The following is a 20,325-nucleotide window of genomic DNA, read 5'->3' as shown; positions in this document are numbered from 1 at the left end:
CAAGCAGAATCAACCCTCTACCCTTATGAAAACTGAAATAGCAATGAAGAGAAATTACTGACTACGTACGTAATCATATCTTCAGGCTCCTTATTGGACATCTGCACACTAGTCATACACATGGGCCTCCCAACCTCTTTGTCCAAATGTCTTAGAATGCTATCTAATGCTTTTCTCACTTGAGGATAATAAACCGACATTCCTGGAGGGGGAGAAAAAAACTCAGTTATAAAATGTCAAACATTAGACATAGAATAATTAATTATTCTCTGTAAAATATAAAAGGTTATTGACTTTTAATTGGCATTAGCTTACTGATGTTACAAAAGAAATTCTGACTTTGACATACTCTTCTCTCTGATGATCCGCTTCAGTATATTGGAGAAAAGGTATAAAAATTATGCACACAAGTGAATTTGAAGAAGGACAAGATGCAATGAATAGTATCATCTAAGAAAATATTTAATCCAAAGCCTTCTAACATGAAAACTTACAGATGTTATAGAAAATGTATTCATTTTGTATCACTCTGTATCCTGGAATCACCTGACACATACATTCATAGGCAAATAAATGTATGTAGGCAAATACATACATTTTAGATTTGATCATAAACTTTCACAAAAGAACATTAAACTGTATTATTTCTTCATTCCGGTTAACACTAACCTATGACTTTTGCTTCTTCATCTGTCAAGGTTTTGTTGAGAAAAATTTTCTTTACACGCAAGGTGTTTCCTGAGGGAAGGATAGCGCCTGTCGTTGGCATCGGTGGTTCACCGTCTTTTTGCTGCAGACTGTCCGCTATGACAAGGAACACTCTGAGGCCTATGTTCATTCTCTTCAGAGAAAAAAGTTTCAAAGTAAAAGTGTCAGACAATTCCTCTTTTTTCATGCTAAAAGCATCTCAACAAATAACAGTGAGGGATGGGAGGAAGAAGGATAGAAGAAAAATGAACCTCTGTTCAACATTTTTTAAACTAGCCCACGCACTGGAATTTAACATCAAATTCCCAAGTGCCACTCTTTCACTTCTGAGGTCAACTGGCTCTCCTGTTTTCTAGCTTACTTCAAAACTCTCCCGTTCCTTCCTCAACTTTACTACCCTGACACTGTACCTTCCCTTCTCTGAGTAGATGATTTGTCTCCCACGTCATAGTAAAAAACCACCAGTCTTCCTCAATTTCTCACTACAAAGCACACTCATCTATTTATATCTGCACCTCTTCTTCCTCTCCTTTGCTCCTGTTACAATCAAGCGGTGCTGGTATTCCTAGTTATTATACAGAATCCTGCCCGCTCTTGCATTACTGGGAAATTACACTATCAAATCATTCCTTCTCTTTTGCACCTTCAACATTTCCCTTTTAACTGAACATATCTGGTTCCTGTTCACTATACTCAACTAGCATAATGGAACGAGCCCTCCCCGTTAACTTCCCTCTCACCCATCAGCGAGCACACCGCTCAAAACTGCGGGCCTTCTTCCTTCATTCCAGCTGACTTTCCGCAGCATGGAACACTGTCAGAGTTCTTCTTCCCTAAACACGCCCTTCCATGACTACATCTGTACCACTACCCGCATTCCAGATTCACCCGCCTTTACCCGGGTATTAAACCTTAGGCTGCTTCAAGGCAAGTTCCCAGGTTGCCTTTTCTTACCATTGTGTGTTCTCTCCCAAAGGAATTTCATGTGTTTACATGTCTTCAACTACCACTCGTCTCAGAGCACCCCTAATTTTAAGGCTCATTTCTCTGAACTTGAACCCTTAGACCAATCTGATACCTCTACTTGGATGTCAAAAAGCTGCCTCAGATTCACCATGTTCAAACCAAAGGCACTTTCCCCACAAACTCATTATCTTCTCAGTGTTTCTTTTCTCAGTAAATGATCTCTCTACACCACACCATCTCAGCCCAAGCTGTCACTATTTATGACCTGCACCAGTGGTCTCTAAATGGGCACATGCATCCCAGTGGGTGTGTAAGACAGTTCACTGGAATACAGGAAGAAAATAAAACTTTCCTTTATATATATATTTTTGTCCAAGATCAAGGTTTTCAGCTTTACTCCTATCTTTATATATGACATAATGCTGGTGACATTAGTCTAAATATCAAAAGGTCATTTCACATACTCATAGAAGACATTTTGTTAAGCATGTCATCTATAAAAAACAGTCATTTCTGCTCACTTCAAAAATCTGGAAATAATTATTAACCTATCTTAAAAATCCTACAAATAAAAAGTTTCAGTAACTTTCCAGCTCACTTGTTAAACTACTGTTAGGTAGTTAGAATAGGGAAAAGGAGTCCAGAATGGCAGTGGCTAAAAGACCTAGAAGGGAAAAGCCCGTGAAAATAGAACAAAGGAATGTCGGAGGACCAGAGTGAGGACTTCAGGTAGAACAGCGCTCCTGCCTAAGCCCAATTTGCATAGGACAGGCCCAGGGGGAAGGAAAAAACGTATGAAAAGAAGAGCCAAAGCCCTCTTCTCTTGCTCTCTCCCGCTGATGGGGCGCTCTTCTCTTCGCGTCTTTGGATCGACGTGCCCTCACGTCTCGAAGATGGATTTTCCTGCTATTATCTAAATAAATAGAGCTGTGACACTGATTTGTTTAAGAGCTATAACACGGTCTGTCCTCCGAGAGCTGTGACCCGCCGAGGGGCTTCAATGTCCGTCACTCCAAATCTTTGCTGTGAGGAGACAAAGAACCGAGGAGCATACACTCGCCTGACATCTACACTGCCTCCATGGGGCCGTGATCGTATCGTGGTTAGTACTCTGCATTGTGGCCGCAGCAACCTCGGTTCGAATCCGAGTCACGGCACCATCGATGTCAGGCGAGTGTATGCTCCTCGGTTGTCTCGTCACAACAAAAATTTGGAGTGATGGACATTAAAGCCCCTTCAGCGGGTCACAGCTCTCGGGTCTTGGACAGACCGTGTTATAGCTCCTAAATAAATCGGTGTCACAGCTCAGTGTCACAGCTCTATTTTATTTAGAAGATAGCAGGAAAATCCATCTTCGAGGCATGAGGGCACGTCGATCCAAAGATGTGAAGAGTAGAGCGCCCCATCGTGCAGGAGACAGCGAGAGAGAGGGCTTTGGCTCTTCTTTTTATATGTTTTTTTCTCCCCCCCTGGGCCTGTCCTATGCAAATTGGGCTTAGGCAGAAGCGCTGTTCTACCTGAAGCCCCAACTCTGCTCCTCTGACCTTCCTTTGTTCTATTTTTGTAGGCTTTTTTTCCCTTCCAGGTCTTTTAGCCACTGCCATTCTGAACTCCTTTTCCCTATTCTAACTACCTAACACTATTAAATATATACCTTAAGATTTGATTATGAGAAGAACGAGCACAGTAATTTTAAACATTCTCCAGTGTTATTAGACTTCAATAAGCAATTAGTTCACAAAATATCTTTAAACAATCTGAAAATTTAATATCTAAAGTATAAATAGGAGTTTACTAGGGAATAACAGGACCAAAGAAGTAGGAAATAACATTTATTTTAATTTGTCTTTAACTAGGAATTTAAGCCTAAGAGTTCTGATTCCAGAAATTGTGGTCTAAAAAAAATTTTTTTTAATTATATAGGAGAGTAAATTACTATAATTTTTTTACCTCTGGATTAATGGTGAAAGTTTTAGTAGATTTTCCAACACTGAGAAGATCAAATATTATTTCTTTCATTGCAAAATCCAAACGTTCCTAGAAAAAAGAAAAACAATTAATAAAATCTTGTAAGTTTCTACTGTTATAGGAATGCTTTGGAGATATTGTGGGTTTGGCCTAGACAGCAATAAAGCAAGTCACATAAATTTTATGGCTTAGCAGTGCATATAAAAATTATGTTTATACTATATTGTAGTCTATTAACTGTGCTATAGCAGTATACCTAAGAAAACAATGCACAACCTTAACTATAAAGTAGGTAATTGCTTAAAAATTGCTAACCATCACCTGACAACACAGGGTTGCCACAAAACTTCAATTTGTTTAAAAAAAAAAAGTGCAATGGCTACAAGGAAAAATAAAGCAAACTACAATAAAACAGGGCTCTGCCTGTATATATGAGGTTATCATGTTAGTGAAGTGAAAGTTGCTCAGTCATGTCCAACTCTTTGTGACCCCATGGACTGCTAGGCTCCGCTGTCCCTGGAATTCTCCAGGTCAGAATACTGGAGTGGGTAGCAGTTCCCTTCTCTGGGGAATTTTCCCAAACCACGGATCATGTTAATGAGAGGGTAACAGGCAGGAAGGCCAGGGGTCTCCAAACGGAGGAAATAGGCTGCAAGTGTCAGACATTTTTATCTCTCTTAAACGGCAGGAGGAAACAAACCAGCTATATTTTTTTTTCTTCTCTATACAAATTTAAAAGGAGGTTTCTCTTAAAATGCTGTGTTGCCATGACACCTGGTTTCACCTGAAGCTAACTATTCTCAAACCTTGAGTTAACCAATACATTTTTCTTATGGAAATGTTTATCTTAAAGCTATGTTAATTATGCATTTACCCCAGACTCTAAGTTCCACCAAGTGGCTCAAACTACTTGACAAACCAGAACGTTATACTCAGGTATTGTTCCCCTAATCTATGTAAACGAAACTATTTGTGTGGTAATCAGCCCTTCTACAAGATTCAAGTCAATCGCTTTATGGCCTGAGATAAATTATTTGGTGCCATTCTGAATTTTAAGACATTCCTTTCTTTTCATTAACAGACTGCGAGTGACTATATAACATACAGCTAAAGACTAGCAGGGGGGTACTCTTTCTGCCCCCTTCTGATGCCTATGTCAGAAGCTTTCTCTATCTCCTTTATATTTTAATAAAAACTTTATTACAAAAAAGCTCTGAGCGATCCAGCCTCATCTCTGGCCCCGGATTGAATTCATCTCCTCCGGAGGCCAAGAATCCCGACATCTTATCGTTCAGTAACAACCTTTCATTAAGAATTATACAAACAATGTCAAGAATACTTGTCTGTGACCAGAAGAAGTTCCTGAATCTAGCTGGACAAAAGGAGAATACATATGAATTAATGTTAATAGGAGAAATATCAATAATCTCAGATGTGCAGATGACACCACCCTTACGGCAGAAAGTGAAGAAGAACTAAACAGCCTCTTGATGAAAGTGAAAGACGAGAATGAGAAAGTTGGCTTAAGGCTCAACATTCAGAAAACTAAGATCATGGCACCCGGTCCCATCACTTCATGGCAAATAGATGGGGAAACAGTGGAAACAGTGACAGACTTTATTTTTTGGGGCTCCAAAATCACTGCCGATGGTAATTGCAGCCATGAAATTAAAAGACGCTTACTCCTTGGAAGGAAAGTTATGACCAACCTAGAAAACATATTAAAAAACAGAGACATTACTTTGTCAACAAAGGTCTGTCTAGTCAAGGCTATGGCTTTTCCAGTAATCATGTATGGATGTGAGAGTTGGACTATAAAGAAAGTTGAGGGCTGAAGAATTGATGCTTTTGAACTGTGGTGTTGGAGAAGACTCTTGAGAGTCCCTTGGACTGCAAGGAGATCCAACCCGTCCATCCTAAAGGAGATAAATCCTTTAGGTGTTCATTGGAAGGACTGATGTTGAAGCTGAAACTCCAATACTTTGGCCACCTGATATGAAGAGCTAACTCATCTGAGAAGACCCTGATGCTGGGAAAGATTGAGGGCAGGAGGAGAAGGGGATGACAGGATGAGATGGTTGGATGGCATCACTGACTCAATGGACATGGGTTTGGGTGGACTCTGGGAGTTGGTGATGGACAGAGAGGCCTGGCGTGCTGCGGTTCATGGGGTCGCAAAGAGTCGGACACAACTGAGCGACAGAACTGAAATGAATGTTAAAAGTATATGATTATATATATGTGGTTTAATTATCAAATGATTAGTTTAATACCCAAACCAGTAGGATAGAAGGGTTAAACACTCATTTACCAAAATCATACTGAAGATCTAAGTGAAGGAATTTCCAAAATAATGATGAAAGGAAGCCTCATGATAATAGCTATGCAGCAGGCCTGGAGAGCATGAAATTCACACTGGGACCGAAAAAACTGGGCTCCAGGGAGGTAATCTCCAAGGAAAAAGAAAAAGTCAACTAAGAGTAACTAATGTTTGAGAGGAGCTCTATAGTTCTGGAGGAATGCTGGTGTGAGGTGATTAATCCAAGGGAGTGGGTACAACCTTAGAAGAAGGGATGTGAGGAAACAGCAGAAGTTCTCTGAACCACATATCTAAAGCACAATCTGCTTTCATTCATATTGCTGACACATTTATACTTAACTAATTATCATTAATTCAGTGCTTCTGTAAATAGAAATGTATTATTTTTTTAAATATTCTTTACTTCTTCACTGTCAAGAATAATTACATTATGGGTCATCTTCATTGTCAACAGTTTTAGTTCAAAGAGAACTCAACGAATATCCTGGAATCCCAGTGTTTCTCCTAAATTGAGAAGGTAACCCTGCCTATGCGTCTCCAGGGCTAATGTCCCAAAAGACAATGTGGATGTGCTTTACTCAGTCTCCATTTACTCCTCTTCAAATAAACCTGCCTTTACTGCAGAGGCTCCAAAGCTAACATGACATTTCCCAGGATGCCTTTGAACAACAGGCTTCAGAATGTGATTAAAACCCAGGGAACTAGGGTAGAGAACGAGGAGGACAGGGAGAAAGGAATCTATTTTACTGGTGGGATCATGGTAGCAGCACAATTCTGAAGCACCTGGGGGTACACTTCCTAATTTGGCAGCTTTTTTGACTGTGGCAGAGGCAGCAGCTTCCTAGGGAGTCCAGTGTTGTGGTTTCTTCTGTCCTATTAGTGATTCTGTGAGCAATCTATATTTTTTAAAAGACCCCTTTGGGGACTGCCCTGGTGGTCCAGTGGTTAAGACTCTGCCCTTCCATTACATAAGGCATAGGCTCAGTCCCTGGTCAGGAAACTAGGATCCCACATGCCACATGGTGGTCAAAAAATAAAAATAAAAAGACCCCATTGGGTTCAACTATCTACAGGGGATCCTAGTGTCTGTACCCAAGAACCTAGATTAATGTAGATTATGAAAACAGTGTTCCACTATCTTTCAAGATACTCGGCATTAGTTAGTTTATAGACTAAAAGTAGGATCATGAGATTTTCTCGACTCTTCCTAAATTGAGGGCTTCCACTTGCGGGAATTTCCTTTCCTTCTCCAAGTCTGTAGATCAATGATTTAAACATATTTTGCACACACAGAAATCAATCATTATTAGCCTCATTTATTTTTTACTTTTTAAAGCATACTTTTTTCACTATTCAGTATTAATAAATAGTGTAATTATTATTTTTTAGATGTGTAACAAATTCTAGGAGTCTGAGTCACTCTTACAACTTCCACGTATATATGTATTATAAGTCAGTCACTCACCTGAGCAATGAACTGAATAATCTTCACAAATATATTGAGAGGTGTGTCACGAGGAACCACACTTCGTGAACCTTTCGGGAAAAGTGCTGATACTATGCTCATAAGACGACTAGAAGGAAAAAAGATTTAGTCATGATGAGAGAACGAAAGTAACAAAACATTAGTAAAATATCCTTCCCATCCTGTCAAGGTAATTCATATTCCTCCTCAAGGTATTTATGTTAACTAAAATTCATTAGTGTGGTTATTTATTTTTTTTAACTAAGATGTTATTTGAAATATGCTTTAAAACAAAGGCACTCACCTTTGAGTTACAGTGTTGCTTTCACATTTTATTCTAATTACATAGACCCACAACAATCTATACAAAGATTCCAGTGCAACTCGAGACATTTTAGGATCTTTATTCTGTTTAGAAACAAAAGAGAATAAAAATAAGCTTATTTATTAAAGTACTTGCAATAAATTTAAGATCAATTATATTCTATCGACAATTAAAAGCCCTTTGCATTCCCTTTTTTTATTCAATACAAAACAGGTTTCAATACGTAAGTATATGTTTAGTATACAGTAAGTAGAGAGAGCTCAAAAGCAACCGTAAGTAAGGAAATTGAGTCATTCCTTGTATTCTCAAAACAAAAGAGTAAAATACTAGAATTATGTATTTTCTGTATATATAGTTCAACTTACCTGATGGTAAATGGGTCCCACAACAATACTGACATAATGATGAAAGGGTTATTCATCTTTGCCATAATTCATTGCAGCTCATAAACAGTTAAAATTTAGAACACCAAATGTTGTTATAGATATTTGTACTTATGAAACAATGCAAAATATTATTGAGTGATTATACTTAAAAAAAGAAATATGGAACGGTGGGTTAAAAGCATAGACTCTGAAATTAGGGATAACTAGCCAAACCTCATCCTTGGAGACTGTTACATTGTTTGGTGAAAGAGTTTCCTCATCTCTAAAATGGAGATTAGGGTACAAGGTACCCCATATCTACCTCACAGATTAAGGAAGTTATTATAATATGTGAAAAGCACTTTGAACACTGCCTAGCACATCTTAAATGCTCAGTACATGTCAAGTGTTTACCCTTAATTTTTTAGTTTAGAACAAGAACATTATTTTTTTAAATGAGAAAAGTATCCACTTCAATCACAATTTGATCAACAAACCTTTTCTTCATATGAGCTATTATAAAAAGTGAGGTTCTCAAACGACAAGTCATGTAGTGAGATTTAATTGTAAAATTTGAAAATTAGCTAATAATCATCTTTATTAGGAGAAACTATGCATCTGTTAATTATAATGCATTTAGTCCTATAAATTAGCATTTATTTAATTTGGCTTGAGGGATTTGCTATTGTTAAACAATTATTTTATATGTAAGAATGGACAAAAGGGAGTTTTTAAATATGAAGTAGCTGAGCCATTCTATCTTATATTTTCTCAGACTACAGAATAATAGACATCTGCTGCCTATGATTAGAAGCAATGCAAAAAGGTCACTGCTGGAGTTGTTTTTTAAAAAGACAACCACCAGGAGGAAAACAATAGGGCTTCCCTGGTGGCTCAGATGATAAAATCTGCCTGCAATGCAGGAGACCTGGGTTCAATCCCTGGGTCAGGAAGATCCCCTAGAGACGTGAATGGCTATAGTTTTGCACGTCTATGTGTATGAAGATTCGCTATAATTCAGAATGCGGTACCGACTATTCAGGTGGTCAGAGTCTGAACATCAGTCTCTTCCTCCACTGTCAAACCCGCGATCCCAAATTTTAAATACACTCCCCAAGCAGTTTCTTATTAATTTGTTACTAATGCAAATAAAGCAACATATATGGCTACACACAATGTATGTTAGTAATGTAACAACCAAGCCTTCTGAAATACTTTCTTTTCTAGCACTTAAATACAAGGTCTCAGATATCAAAATAAGAGTTCAGTTAGTTTTATGTCCACTACAAATACTACTTTCACTTTGTTAATTATATTTTCAAAATATGAATACTATAAATCAACATATAATAAATTACATATTAAAAATCTAAGTCTAATTCACATAAAAATTCTTCTCATATAAATTAGACTATCTTATATGCTGAGGCATCTGACATGAAATAAAATTTGATTTTCAAACTTTCCAAGATGGACTACTGTGTTTTATAAAGCAGATTTATTTTATAAAGAACAATGCCAAACAAGATAAAAAGTGATTAAAAAGCATATAATTGTTTATTTGGTCACTGAAATGCTGCTATACATGTCTGAATAATGAAAACATCCTCAGTTAATCTAATCCTTAAACAAAGATACATAATTCCCTAGTTACAGTTTTGGTCTAATTTGAATAAAGAGATTACATTAATAAAGTCCAGTTTTATTAACATATAATAAAGTTTTGATGTCAGTCAAATATGCTCTTGGCAGCAATCATTTTAGTGTTTCTTCACCTTTTCCTACTATGAACAAAAACAAAAAAAGAGATTTATTTAAACTCAAACCAGTAGGATTGAAGTTTTAAAGTGTTGTATCAAAATCATATTCAGCCTGAGTTACTGTCCCCTTAATTTCATTGGAAAATATTTTCAAAGTATCATTTATTAAAAACAAAATCTATATAAAAGGTATCATAACAGCTAACATAAATTAAATAGAATATATTAAAACTGAAGATGATGGCTAAAGATCAATATTCGGTATCATATCTCTCTATTAAATTCATCTTCTTGGGGCCCCATTAATATTAAACCTTTGGTAGAAAGTTCCTGCTGTGTGCGCCTCTTCTTTTACAATACAAGAAGCAGGTTTGAATAAATACATTGGACATGCAAGGCAGCAATGGGTAAAGGGGGGAGAAGCCACACTTAAAGGAGATAAAGCAATATTTTACTTTGTAACATCAACACGACTCACCTGGAGAGTTTCTATTTGTTTTCTGATACTGTTGTTAGATGGCATCTAAATAAAGCAATGTGAGACAGCAAACATAAACATGAGATGCAGCACATGCATGTTAGATGAAAATAAGCACAAAACAAGACAGCTCTTCACCAAGGTCTCTATTTAGAAGAAATTTGGAATTTCCATGACAGTGGCTAGAAACACTGAGGGAAAAAAATTCTATAATTTGGGCATCATGGATCATGGGATACACCTACAACACTGAAACTGAGAGAAAATAGTTAAAGTTTCAACTATCTAATTTTTCCACTGAAAGTACAGCATTTAATTTTAGGCAAGTTTCCATTTTTAAAAGAAAAGAAGCATACACTGTGGAAAAAATATTTCAATTATTTTTATATGGCATCTACTCTTATTCCTCTCTCTCTCACTTATTCTTTGGAACTTTAAAATCATTTTTCACATAATGACCTCAACTGACATAAACACAGGGGGATGGGAAACTACCAAATCACATTTGGAACAAAAATAGCAGATTTAACATTTTCAGTGAAAATAAACTGTTGTTCTCTCATGCTATTTATGGACCTACAGATTAATGGCCATTTTTCTGGTCACCAATTTCAAAAACTAGTATGATAATTTTTCAAATATTGTGCACTATTTTAAAGTACCTTGAAAATGTATCATATTTATTCTTATGAATCTAGAGAATAATGTGTTTTCAATACCCCAGAATTATAGCCAAAACTACATTTTAAAATATTTAAGTATAGCAATACTCTTTATAGTACATTATCAGGTAACATGGTAGACCAGAAAGAACAAAAACTATGGAACTAGATGGATTTAGATGCAAACCTTCTATCAGCCTCAGTTATAGTAAAAATTAAATGAGATACTGTACTTAGAGAATCTAGCCTATAATAAGTATTAATAAAAATTTGTTTAAAGAAGTAGTAGGTCTAAAAATAGTGTTAAAGATTACTTTGAGATCAAGAGATTACTTGAATCTCAAAGCAAAATCAATTTAGGTAAGACCTTCATTTTGGACCAATTTTCCCTATATACAAATCAAATAAGTTGTACCTGTCACAACAGATAACTAGCATAGTTTTTCCCTGAATACTCAACTCCTTACCTCAACTATGCAGGGTAGCCACAGTATATAAAACTTAACAAGCAGGAACCAAGTCATAAAATTTCTGCTGAATAGAGCCTTAATGTAAGTTAAGGGTTAATGGTCAAGACAACTATATTCCAAATATTCATGCTAAGTGGCTCTTATCTCCTTTAGCCTGGCAGATTGACACAGCCATTAATGAAAATGGACAATATGCCAGAAATGTTTAATAGGAGGTAAGGGTTCAAAGAAAACAGCATTTTAAATGAAAGCCTTAAGACAAAAAAAAAAAAAAAAAAGTTAAGGCACTGTGAAAGAACTGCAAATATGTTAGGTGGGAACGTGTATATACAACACTCCAACAAGCAACAGGAAAGCATGAACTGCCATGGAACAAAGCGATCTTCCAGAAACACTTAAACTGTGTGCCTTAAAATATGTTGTTGTAAGTCTGAAGAATCACACTACCCAGAAAATTATCACCTCCCTTTCAGCACCTAAATCTGTATGAATTATCAAAATAAGGACAGAAAACAATATAATGTACTTAATTAAACAAAACTTATTTTCTGGTTGCATGGCATAAAGAATTTAACCAGTTTGACTAATCCTGGGAATTTTCATAAATAAAGCAAAGAGAATATATCAATTCTCATCCAAATATGAATAACATCAATGTATGTATATTATGGAGGGAAACAGCCAAAAATACTTCTGGGAAGACCCATTTTTAGTATACCTTACTAAGAAATCAAAGTATTTTTCAAAATGATATGTAAAATCATTAAAAAATGTATATAGAATAATGTTGTCCAGTAAATCAATCCTTAAGTGAGAAAAAAAGAGCCAGTCCTATTTCTCACGTCGTGATTAGCTGTTGGATCAGAGATGATTCATTTAATCTCTCTGTGCCTTGGTTTCATCATCTTCAAAGTTTAAGATTTTCAGTTTTAACCCTAACTCAGATGAATAACAGAAAATAAAAAGCCATGTCTGCCATATTTCTATAATATGTTAGCAGATATTCAAATATATTCATTTATACATCAAAACAGTATTCAAATCCAGTGTTCACATGACATTCAGATGTGGAACATTCCCATTCTGTGTCAGATATTAACTGTGCTCCTGTCCACAGAAGAAAAGAAGATCCTGTGAGATCCTTCAGCAGAGTATCCTGGGAAGATCCTTCTACCTCACAGTTTTCTTTTCAGTACTAAGAGACTGAACATAGATGTGCCAAATACTGCTAATAACAATTAATTATCCCTTGATTCAAGCCAGAACATTTCAGGAGCTGTCACATCCACATGGATCCAGAACCATACTTCTAGATTTGGCCAGGCATAATTACACTAAATGTGCTTTTAGTGATATTTCATCATCAAGGCTTTTTTCACATTATTCAGACTTGAGCCAACATTACTGAATTTTCTCAAGAGAAAACACAAAATAACTATCTGAAGAATTTTATAAGATTAAATAATACTCTGAAATCCTAAAGGAATTAATAAATATTGCTAACTCTAAGATATTATATTCATTAAAAATATATAATTTTGCATTCATTAAGACCAACTAAGTTTAATCGACAGTTTATTCATGTCTGTAACATGATTCCCTATAGAAGAAATGAAGTATGTATAAGAAAAGGAATATGGTAAAATATCTCTATTCAAATGAACTATAGTACTAAAAGTTTTCTTATATACTGTTTAATATACATGCATAAGTGAATGTACTACAGTCAGTATCTACAGGTCAGAAATGAGATTAAGTCTTACCTTTAAATGTGACAAACAATTCTGTAGGAAAATATGCCAGTTATTTAAAAAAAATTGTTTCTGACTGACACATAAAAGGCAAGTAATTAATGGATATAGAGCCTAAAGGAGAGGAAGAAAGAGAATTAAGGTTTTTCATTAAAAAAGCAGCACTGGACTTGTAAATTTTATTTCATTCATTCTCATACACACACAAAAAATTCTATTAGCATTTTTCCATTTGTAATAAAAAATACAATCAGGGAATAATCAAAGAAATGACAAAGGGCAATTTTTCTGTAAGAACAATTTCCTGACCTATCACCTCTCCCCAAGTTAGAAATACGCTGTTATTTCTCCCTAGACCCATTACTTCCCTAACTAGAACAGCAGTCAGAGGATAGACCAACGTTAACGTTTCAGCTTTCAATTCATCAGGTGACTTTAGGGAGTGTGTATACTCCAGTCACTGAGAGGATACGTTAAAGTGCTAGAGGTCTCACTTTCCTAACATGAAAAGTGAGGATGATCATCACACATATCCTATAGGGTTCTGAGGCTTAAAGTAAGATAAAGAATGGGAAGCACTTGGCTTAATGCCTGGCACAATCACTGTTGATTATTATTATGCCTCTATCTTAAGTGGTCAAGTATTCATCCAATATTTCACATTTTCTCCAAGCCGCATACAAATTTACAGAAAAATCCCTCAAAGTTATTGAAATGTATGGTTAAATGGGAAAAAAAAAATCACCTTAAATTTCTGAAAAGAGAAGATGTAATTATATAGACAATCACATGCTTCAGAATACAACTTATTATAATGTAAAACTGGACTTCTCTGGTAGCTCAGCCTGTAAAGAATCTGCCTGCAATGCGGGAGGCTTGGGTTAGATCCCTAGGGTTGGGAAAATTCTCTGGAAAAAGGAATGGCAACCCACTTCAGTATTCTTGCCTGGAGAATCCCATGGACAGAGGAGCCTAGCAAAAGAGCCGAACGTAACTAAGAGACTAACACTTCACTTCTCACATTTAACTTTTCCTGTATTCTAATACGGGTTTCACTCGTGGCTCAGATGGTAAAGAATCTGCCTGCAATGCAGGAGACCAGGGTTCAATCCCTGGGTCGGGAATATCCCCTGGAGAAGGGAATGGCAAGCCACTCCAGTATTCCTGCCTGGAATATCCCACAGAGAGAAGAACCTGGCGGGCTATAGTCCATGGGGTTACAAAGAGTCAGACACAACTGAGTGACTAACACTTTCACTTTACATATTCTAATACAAAATTTAAAGCATCTGTCAATCAACATTTAGATAATTAAGATGCTGTCATAAATGTGGCAAATTTCTATATGTTTTTTTCTTTCAAAAATTTTATAGCAGTCTCTGCTAGTAAGGTATTATTTCTCAGTGCTCATTTCTATTGAATAAGAAGTCATGATCTCTGGCTTAGAAGACCTGCTTTAAAATATATTTTCTACTATCATTAGAATACCTTTAAACTACCTTCTTGTAGCATCTGTATTCTTTTATATAAGTATATTCTTTTATTCTTTATACATCCTTGTTTGGTTCCTGATTTTAAAGAAAAAACAGTGTTTTAGTAAAGCATTGAGCATGATATTAGCTATGGCTTTGTGTATAGGGCCTGTGTTTTATTGAGCTATGTTACCTCTTTATCAACTTTGTTCAGAGTTTTTAATCATGAATCTGTCTTGAATATTGGTCAGATGCTTCCTTTGCATCTATTAAGATGATCATGTGACTTTTATCTTTCATTTTACTAAGGTGTTGAGTTATACTGATTGATTTTGGGGTATTGAACCATCCTTGAATTCCTCAAATAAATCCCACAGAATCATAAAATAAATAAATAAATAAATATAAATAAAGCATCTGTCAAAACCTAGAATAAAGTCTGAATAACCTACCAAATACACAGCTAATAAAATTAAGAATATACAGTTTTTAAAAGAGCAGGAGAAAATAGGTAAAATTTCCCCTTGTGCTTACACTTTGGATATTTTACAATTTGAATTTTTTTAATTCTCTTTAAATTCTACTTTAAAAAAAGCTCTACTAAATTCATAAATCAATTATTAAAATTCCAAATAAATATGTTTCTCATACCAATGAATGTTTCTTTCTGGAACTCAGTTCAAAAGTAGTTTGATAAAGCATCTCCACAAAATTTTTCAAGCAGGGAACATTCACTTCGTTTTTCACAGCCTAGGTAAAAAGATAATATAAAAACAAAGAAAATGGTTACAAACGTTAGATCAAACTATACAAGGATTACAGAAAGGTTTTGTAAGGTTTGAAATTAGTTAATAATTCCCTGAGTATCTAATGGAAGTTCCATAAAGTAAATAAGATAAACCAGGTCCCTGTACTGGTGAACAGGCAGACTAGAGACAAGTAAACAGGCAATGAAAATGTGGCACAAAAAAAGCTCTAAGAGAAAATTCTGTGTGCTCTCAGGGCACTCAGAATGGACCCCAGTGAACAACTCCGTAAGGAAGTAACAGATACACTGAACCCAGCATTTCCTTGCCTAAAATACTACAGTAGCATCCCAGGTAACCTCTCTGACCTTATCTCCCATTGCTCTGGTCCCTGCCCTGGGATCCAGCCACACTAGCATCTCTGTTATTCCTAGAACACATCAAACATGCTCCGGCTTCAGGATGACTGTGCTGGCTCCTTCTGCCTAAGAAAGTCTTCCCCCAAGTCTGGTATGCCTTGCTGCTGCATTCCTTTAGTTTTTGGTCAACTGTTATCATCCCTTTCAAGGTGGTGGTCCTTGCTAAAGGTGAAAGTCACTCAGCCGTGTCCACCTTTTATGATCCATGGACTATACAGTCCATGGAATTCTCCAGGCCAGAATACTGGAATGGGAAGCCATTCCCTTCTCCAGGGGATCTTCCCAACCCAGGGATCGAACCCAGGTCTCCCACATTGCTGGCGGATTATTTATCAGCTGAGCCACCAGGGAAGCCTGGTCTTTCCTAATCACTCTATTTAAAACTTCAACCCCCCTACCCACTGCAGCATTTTTAGGTTCCTACCCTGCTTGACATTTCTCCATAGTACTCACCAACACATCTGGCATACTGCATATTGTACATATTCATTTATTGTGAGTTAGCTTACTGGATGTAAGATATCTAAGAGTAAAAAGTGTTACCTACCCTGATCATTCTACTCTGTGTATAGGAGAGGCCCTAACACACAGAAAGCACTCAATACAGATGATGAATGCATAGCAGAGGTCAATTCAGAAAGGAGGCTGGGGTCACTAAAGGGGCAAGAATGTTCCAGACAGGAGAAGCTCCACGTACAAGGGCAGGTGTTATGGGCTGAACTGTCCCAAAATTCAGACACTGAAGTCCCAACCACACATATCTCATAATGTGACCTTATAAGAAAATCATTGCAGATATAGTTAGTTATATTTGCAAGATAAGGTCCTATTGGCAGGGGAAGGGGGTGCTACTCTAACATGACTAGTGTCCTCAAAAAGCGGGGGGAATGCAGATATAGACATGCACACAAGGAGAACACCATGTAACGATGAAGCACAGATCAGGGTGAAACTTCTACAAGACAAGGAATTTCAGAGATTTTCAGCAAACTACCAGAAGCTAGGCAAGAGGCATGGAACAGATCTTCCTCACAGCACTCAAAAAAATCAACTTGCCAACATCTTGGTCTCAGACATCTAGCCTCCGTAACTGTGAGACAATAAATTTTTGCTGTTTAAGCCACCTAGTTTGTGGTACTTTGTTAGGGCAACCCTAGTAAACAAACTAAACAAGTGAACACGGCATAAAAGAAGAACAAGGCAACAGTAATAACGGACCACAGTCAAAAGTCTTTCTTCCTACAATCTGCTCCTCTTGAAGAACTGTCTTAAAAACTACAGCATGCTCTCAGATATCTGGTAAAAACAGATTTTCAGACAAAGGGGAAGCACCCATGACAATTCGGGATGGATAAGCAGTAACTCAAATCACTTCTAGGGAACAAATATCTCCAAACAGGTAAATACATAACTGAACTGTGTATCCATACAATAGAATACTAGTCAACAGTGAATAAATTGCTGATACATTCTGTAACATAGCTTGAACTCAAAATAATTATGCAGAGCAAAAGAAACCAGAAAAGAGTCTGTAGTGTAAGATTCCATTAGTATAAAACTCTAGTAAACCCAAAATGAAGTACAGGAATAGAAAGATCATTGGTTAGATCTGAGAAAAATGTGGGGTGAGTGGCAGTAGGGATTAAAAAGGAGCATGAAGACACTTTTGGAGTATGGTAGAAATGTACACTATCTTCATTGTGGTAAAGGTTTTACAGATGTATACATATGTCCAATTGTACACTTTAAATATGTGTAGTTTAAGTCAATTTTACCTCCATTAAGTTTTTTAAATGAAATATGTGTGTGTGTATAAAGAATTATCATTCATACAGCAGTACATAGTAAACTGAAAGTAAATAGCATTATCACATACCGCATGCACAAAAAAAAAAACCACACAGGAAGCAAAAAAAATTCTAGCATGTCTAAGTATTCTAAAATCCCTAAATCCTATTTCACATTATGTTACTAGTGTATGGGCTTCCCTGATGGCTCAGATGGTAAATCTGCCTGCAGTGCGGGAGACCTGGGTTCAATCCCTGGGTCAGGAAGATTGCCTGGAGAAGGGAAAGGCTACCCACTCCAGCATTCTGGCTTGGAGAATCCCATGGACTATATAATCCATGGGGTCACAAAGAGTCGGACACAACTGAGGGACTAATACACATACACACATGTTAGTAGTAACTACAAATTAATTTTGAGAAATAAATGAATTTAGACCAAGAGGAGCTTTCATAAATCTGTTTCCCTAGAAGTTACCATGATCATATTTATAATAATCATATTTTCTAAATAACTTAGGATACATATTTTGACAGATATGATGAATGTTATGGAAACTACAGAAATGAACATTTAAAAGTGAGGCAGTCCTGTAAAATCTAGGATATACGTCACAGTACTTTTAAATTCTTCAGAAGCATTAAAATGGCAGCCACCCTGTAAGGAGCGAATGCCATTAAATGCAGTGTGTTACACTGAGCTGCTTGAGACGAGCATTATTTCGAGGTTGCAAAAACACTGCTTGTTAATGGTCTCTAAATCTTAAGGGTCTGGGCTGGTTCTTTTAATTAAAAGACTGATCAGTGTTCTTCTGCTATTTGTCTAATAAAGATTTTCCTACACCCAAATAACATTCAAAGTTTCCACTTTATTGTCTATGAGATTACAAGAAAGTAAGAACGTATCATGTGGTAACTCTTCAGTGAACAGAGACTTTTAAATACAACATAAAAATAAAAATGGACTTACAGCAGCTACAGGGATAAGAATCTCCACAAATAAACCAGCAAGTGCATGTTTTATATCTTTATCTTTTACTTCTAAGAAATACTGAGCACATTCCTTGAGAGGGGAAAAAGATATATTAGATTAACAAAGGAAGATTAAAGAAATTTTAATATCACAATAATTTCTTAAACATTCTACAATTTTATCAGAAAACTAAGTTCAAAATCATGCTCAAATTTAAAAAGAAAGTTAATTCACACTTGTGACAATTTAACACTTGGAATAAGGAATGAATAACTATCATTAATTCATATTTATTTTGTTTCTTTTAAAAAAGTCATTAAAAGAGAAAACAACTACTGTTAGGCTAATTCCAATCACTGCAGTTGAAAAGGGTAGGTCACCTGCATGAACTGAAATGATGCTTCAAAATCTTCTACAGGATACATTTTCACTCGGAAAAATTTCATTCCCATTATTAAGCTGATGACACTTTGTACCACATGTGGACTTTGTTCCTTTTGCCGCAGTTCTTTTAATTCTGTCACAAACTTCTTCCTCACAGCCTGAAACCTTTAAAATACATGGATACATAATTTGATATGACTTAAAAACACTCATGTCTCACATGATATTTAAGGTTGAAATCAGAATGTGTTTTACCTAAACACCATCTCCTTTCTCTGCCCTCATCAAAACTACCAGAAAAACATATAGATGAAAACAAAATTATTTGTTATTCTAAATTTGCTATTCATTTAGTTTTTCAAGTCAAAAATGCCTTAGGGAGAAATTCTAATTTCTAATAGAAATTTAATAAGAATTTCTTTCTTTATTTTTTAAGAAATTTAATAAGAATTTCTAATAAGAAACTAGAATTCCTTATTTCATATTAGAATTAGAAATTTTTCTTATAGAATTATAATTTCTTATTGCTATAATACCATCAATACAATATTACTACACTTATTAATAATCATCATAAAAGTAAGATCTAATAACCTACCCATAAAACATCCATATGTAAATCAGAGTGTCTCTAAATTTTAAGGTTCCTTTTTAAAGAAGTCTGCAATCTGAGTGACAAGGAGGGTAGACTGAAGCTATACATTTGTTTAATGAGATAAACCAATCAACTGTAGACTACTAATTATCACTAAAATTTATCATCCTCTTACACTGTAGAGAAACTGAAGAAGAACGGGGGGCGCTGGTCTCACAATGCGAATAAGCTAGAGAATCACAATGCTTTCAAAACACTGAGCACCGTCTTGGATTCAAATGACCCCAGTTGTTAAGGCTACTAAGTTTTTCTTTGTTTACATTGCAAAAAGATATCTGATAGTTTGTTAATCAATAATACTTCATTTACCCTCTGTATATTATGAAACATATACTATGTATTATGAAAAATACAATAAACAGATTGCTTATATTAAGTAAAGAGTTTTACTGTTAATGTTACTTGGGGAAACTAGTCCTTGAAAGTTAAAATGACAAAGCATACTACCCAATGGTCACTGATTACATATTAATATTAATAAATACAGATATCAATTACATATTAATGAAATATGGACACAAGATATGAAGTATAACTTATCTATTTCCATTTCAGTCTTGGAGAATACAACACCACTTTCCATGAAAGTATTCTTTTGCATTTTATAAAGAAAATATAAAGTGAATAAAATTCCTTCCATTGCAATAATAT

At 35.8% G+C, this 20,325-nt stretch overlaps 1 protein-coding gene across 9 annotated transcripts in view; it reads right to left on the bottom strand.

Moving 5' to 3' along the window:
• The window catches only part of FRYL (FRY like transcription coactivator), a 253,065-nt gene that overhangs the window by 87,751 nt on the left and 144,989 nt on the right, over window positions 1-20,325 (bottom strand). For 6 of the 9 annotated variants that reach the window (XM_043906825.1, XM_043906824.1, XM_043906827.1 and 3 more), the window contains 10 exons: window positions 19,016-19,184; window positions 18,633-18,725; window positions 15,362-15,460; window positions 13,251-13,352; window positions 10,356-10,400; window positions 7,732-7,835; window positions 7,428-7,536; window positions 3,625-3,711; window positions 670-841; window positions 70-202 (listed from right to left, as the gene is read on the bottom strand). In XM_043906825.1, the coding sequence (XP_043762760.1) occupies window positions 70-202; window positions 670-841; window positions 3,625-3,711; window positions 7,428-7,536; window positions 7,732-7,835; window positions 10,356-10,400; window positions 13,251-13,352; window positions 15,362-15,460; window positions 18,633-18,725; window positions 19,016-19,184 (1,113 nt within the window). The remainder of the gene's footprint in view (window positions 1-69; window positions 203-669; window positions 842-3,624; window positions 3,712-7,427; window positions 7,537-7,731; window positions 7,836-10,355; window positions 10,401-13,250; window positions 13,353-15,361; window positions 15,461-18,632; window positions 18,726-19,015; window positions 19,185-20,325) is intronic. The other 3 variants (XM_043906822.1, XM_043906828.1, XM_043906823.1) reach the window with 1 other exon arrangement.

The sequence above is a fragment of the Cervus elaphus genome, chromosome 6 (assembly GCF_910594005.1).
Source record: "Cervus elaphus chromosome 6, mCerEla1.1, whole genome shotgun sequence".
Classification (NCBI taxonomy): Eukaryota; Metazoa; Chordata; class Mammalia; order Artiodactyla; family Cervidae; genus Cervus; species Cervus elaphus.
This window is presented reverse-complemented; position numbering and strand designations above follow the sequence as displayed.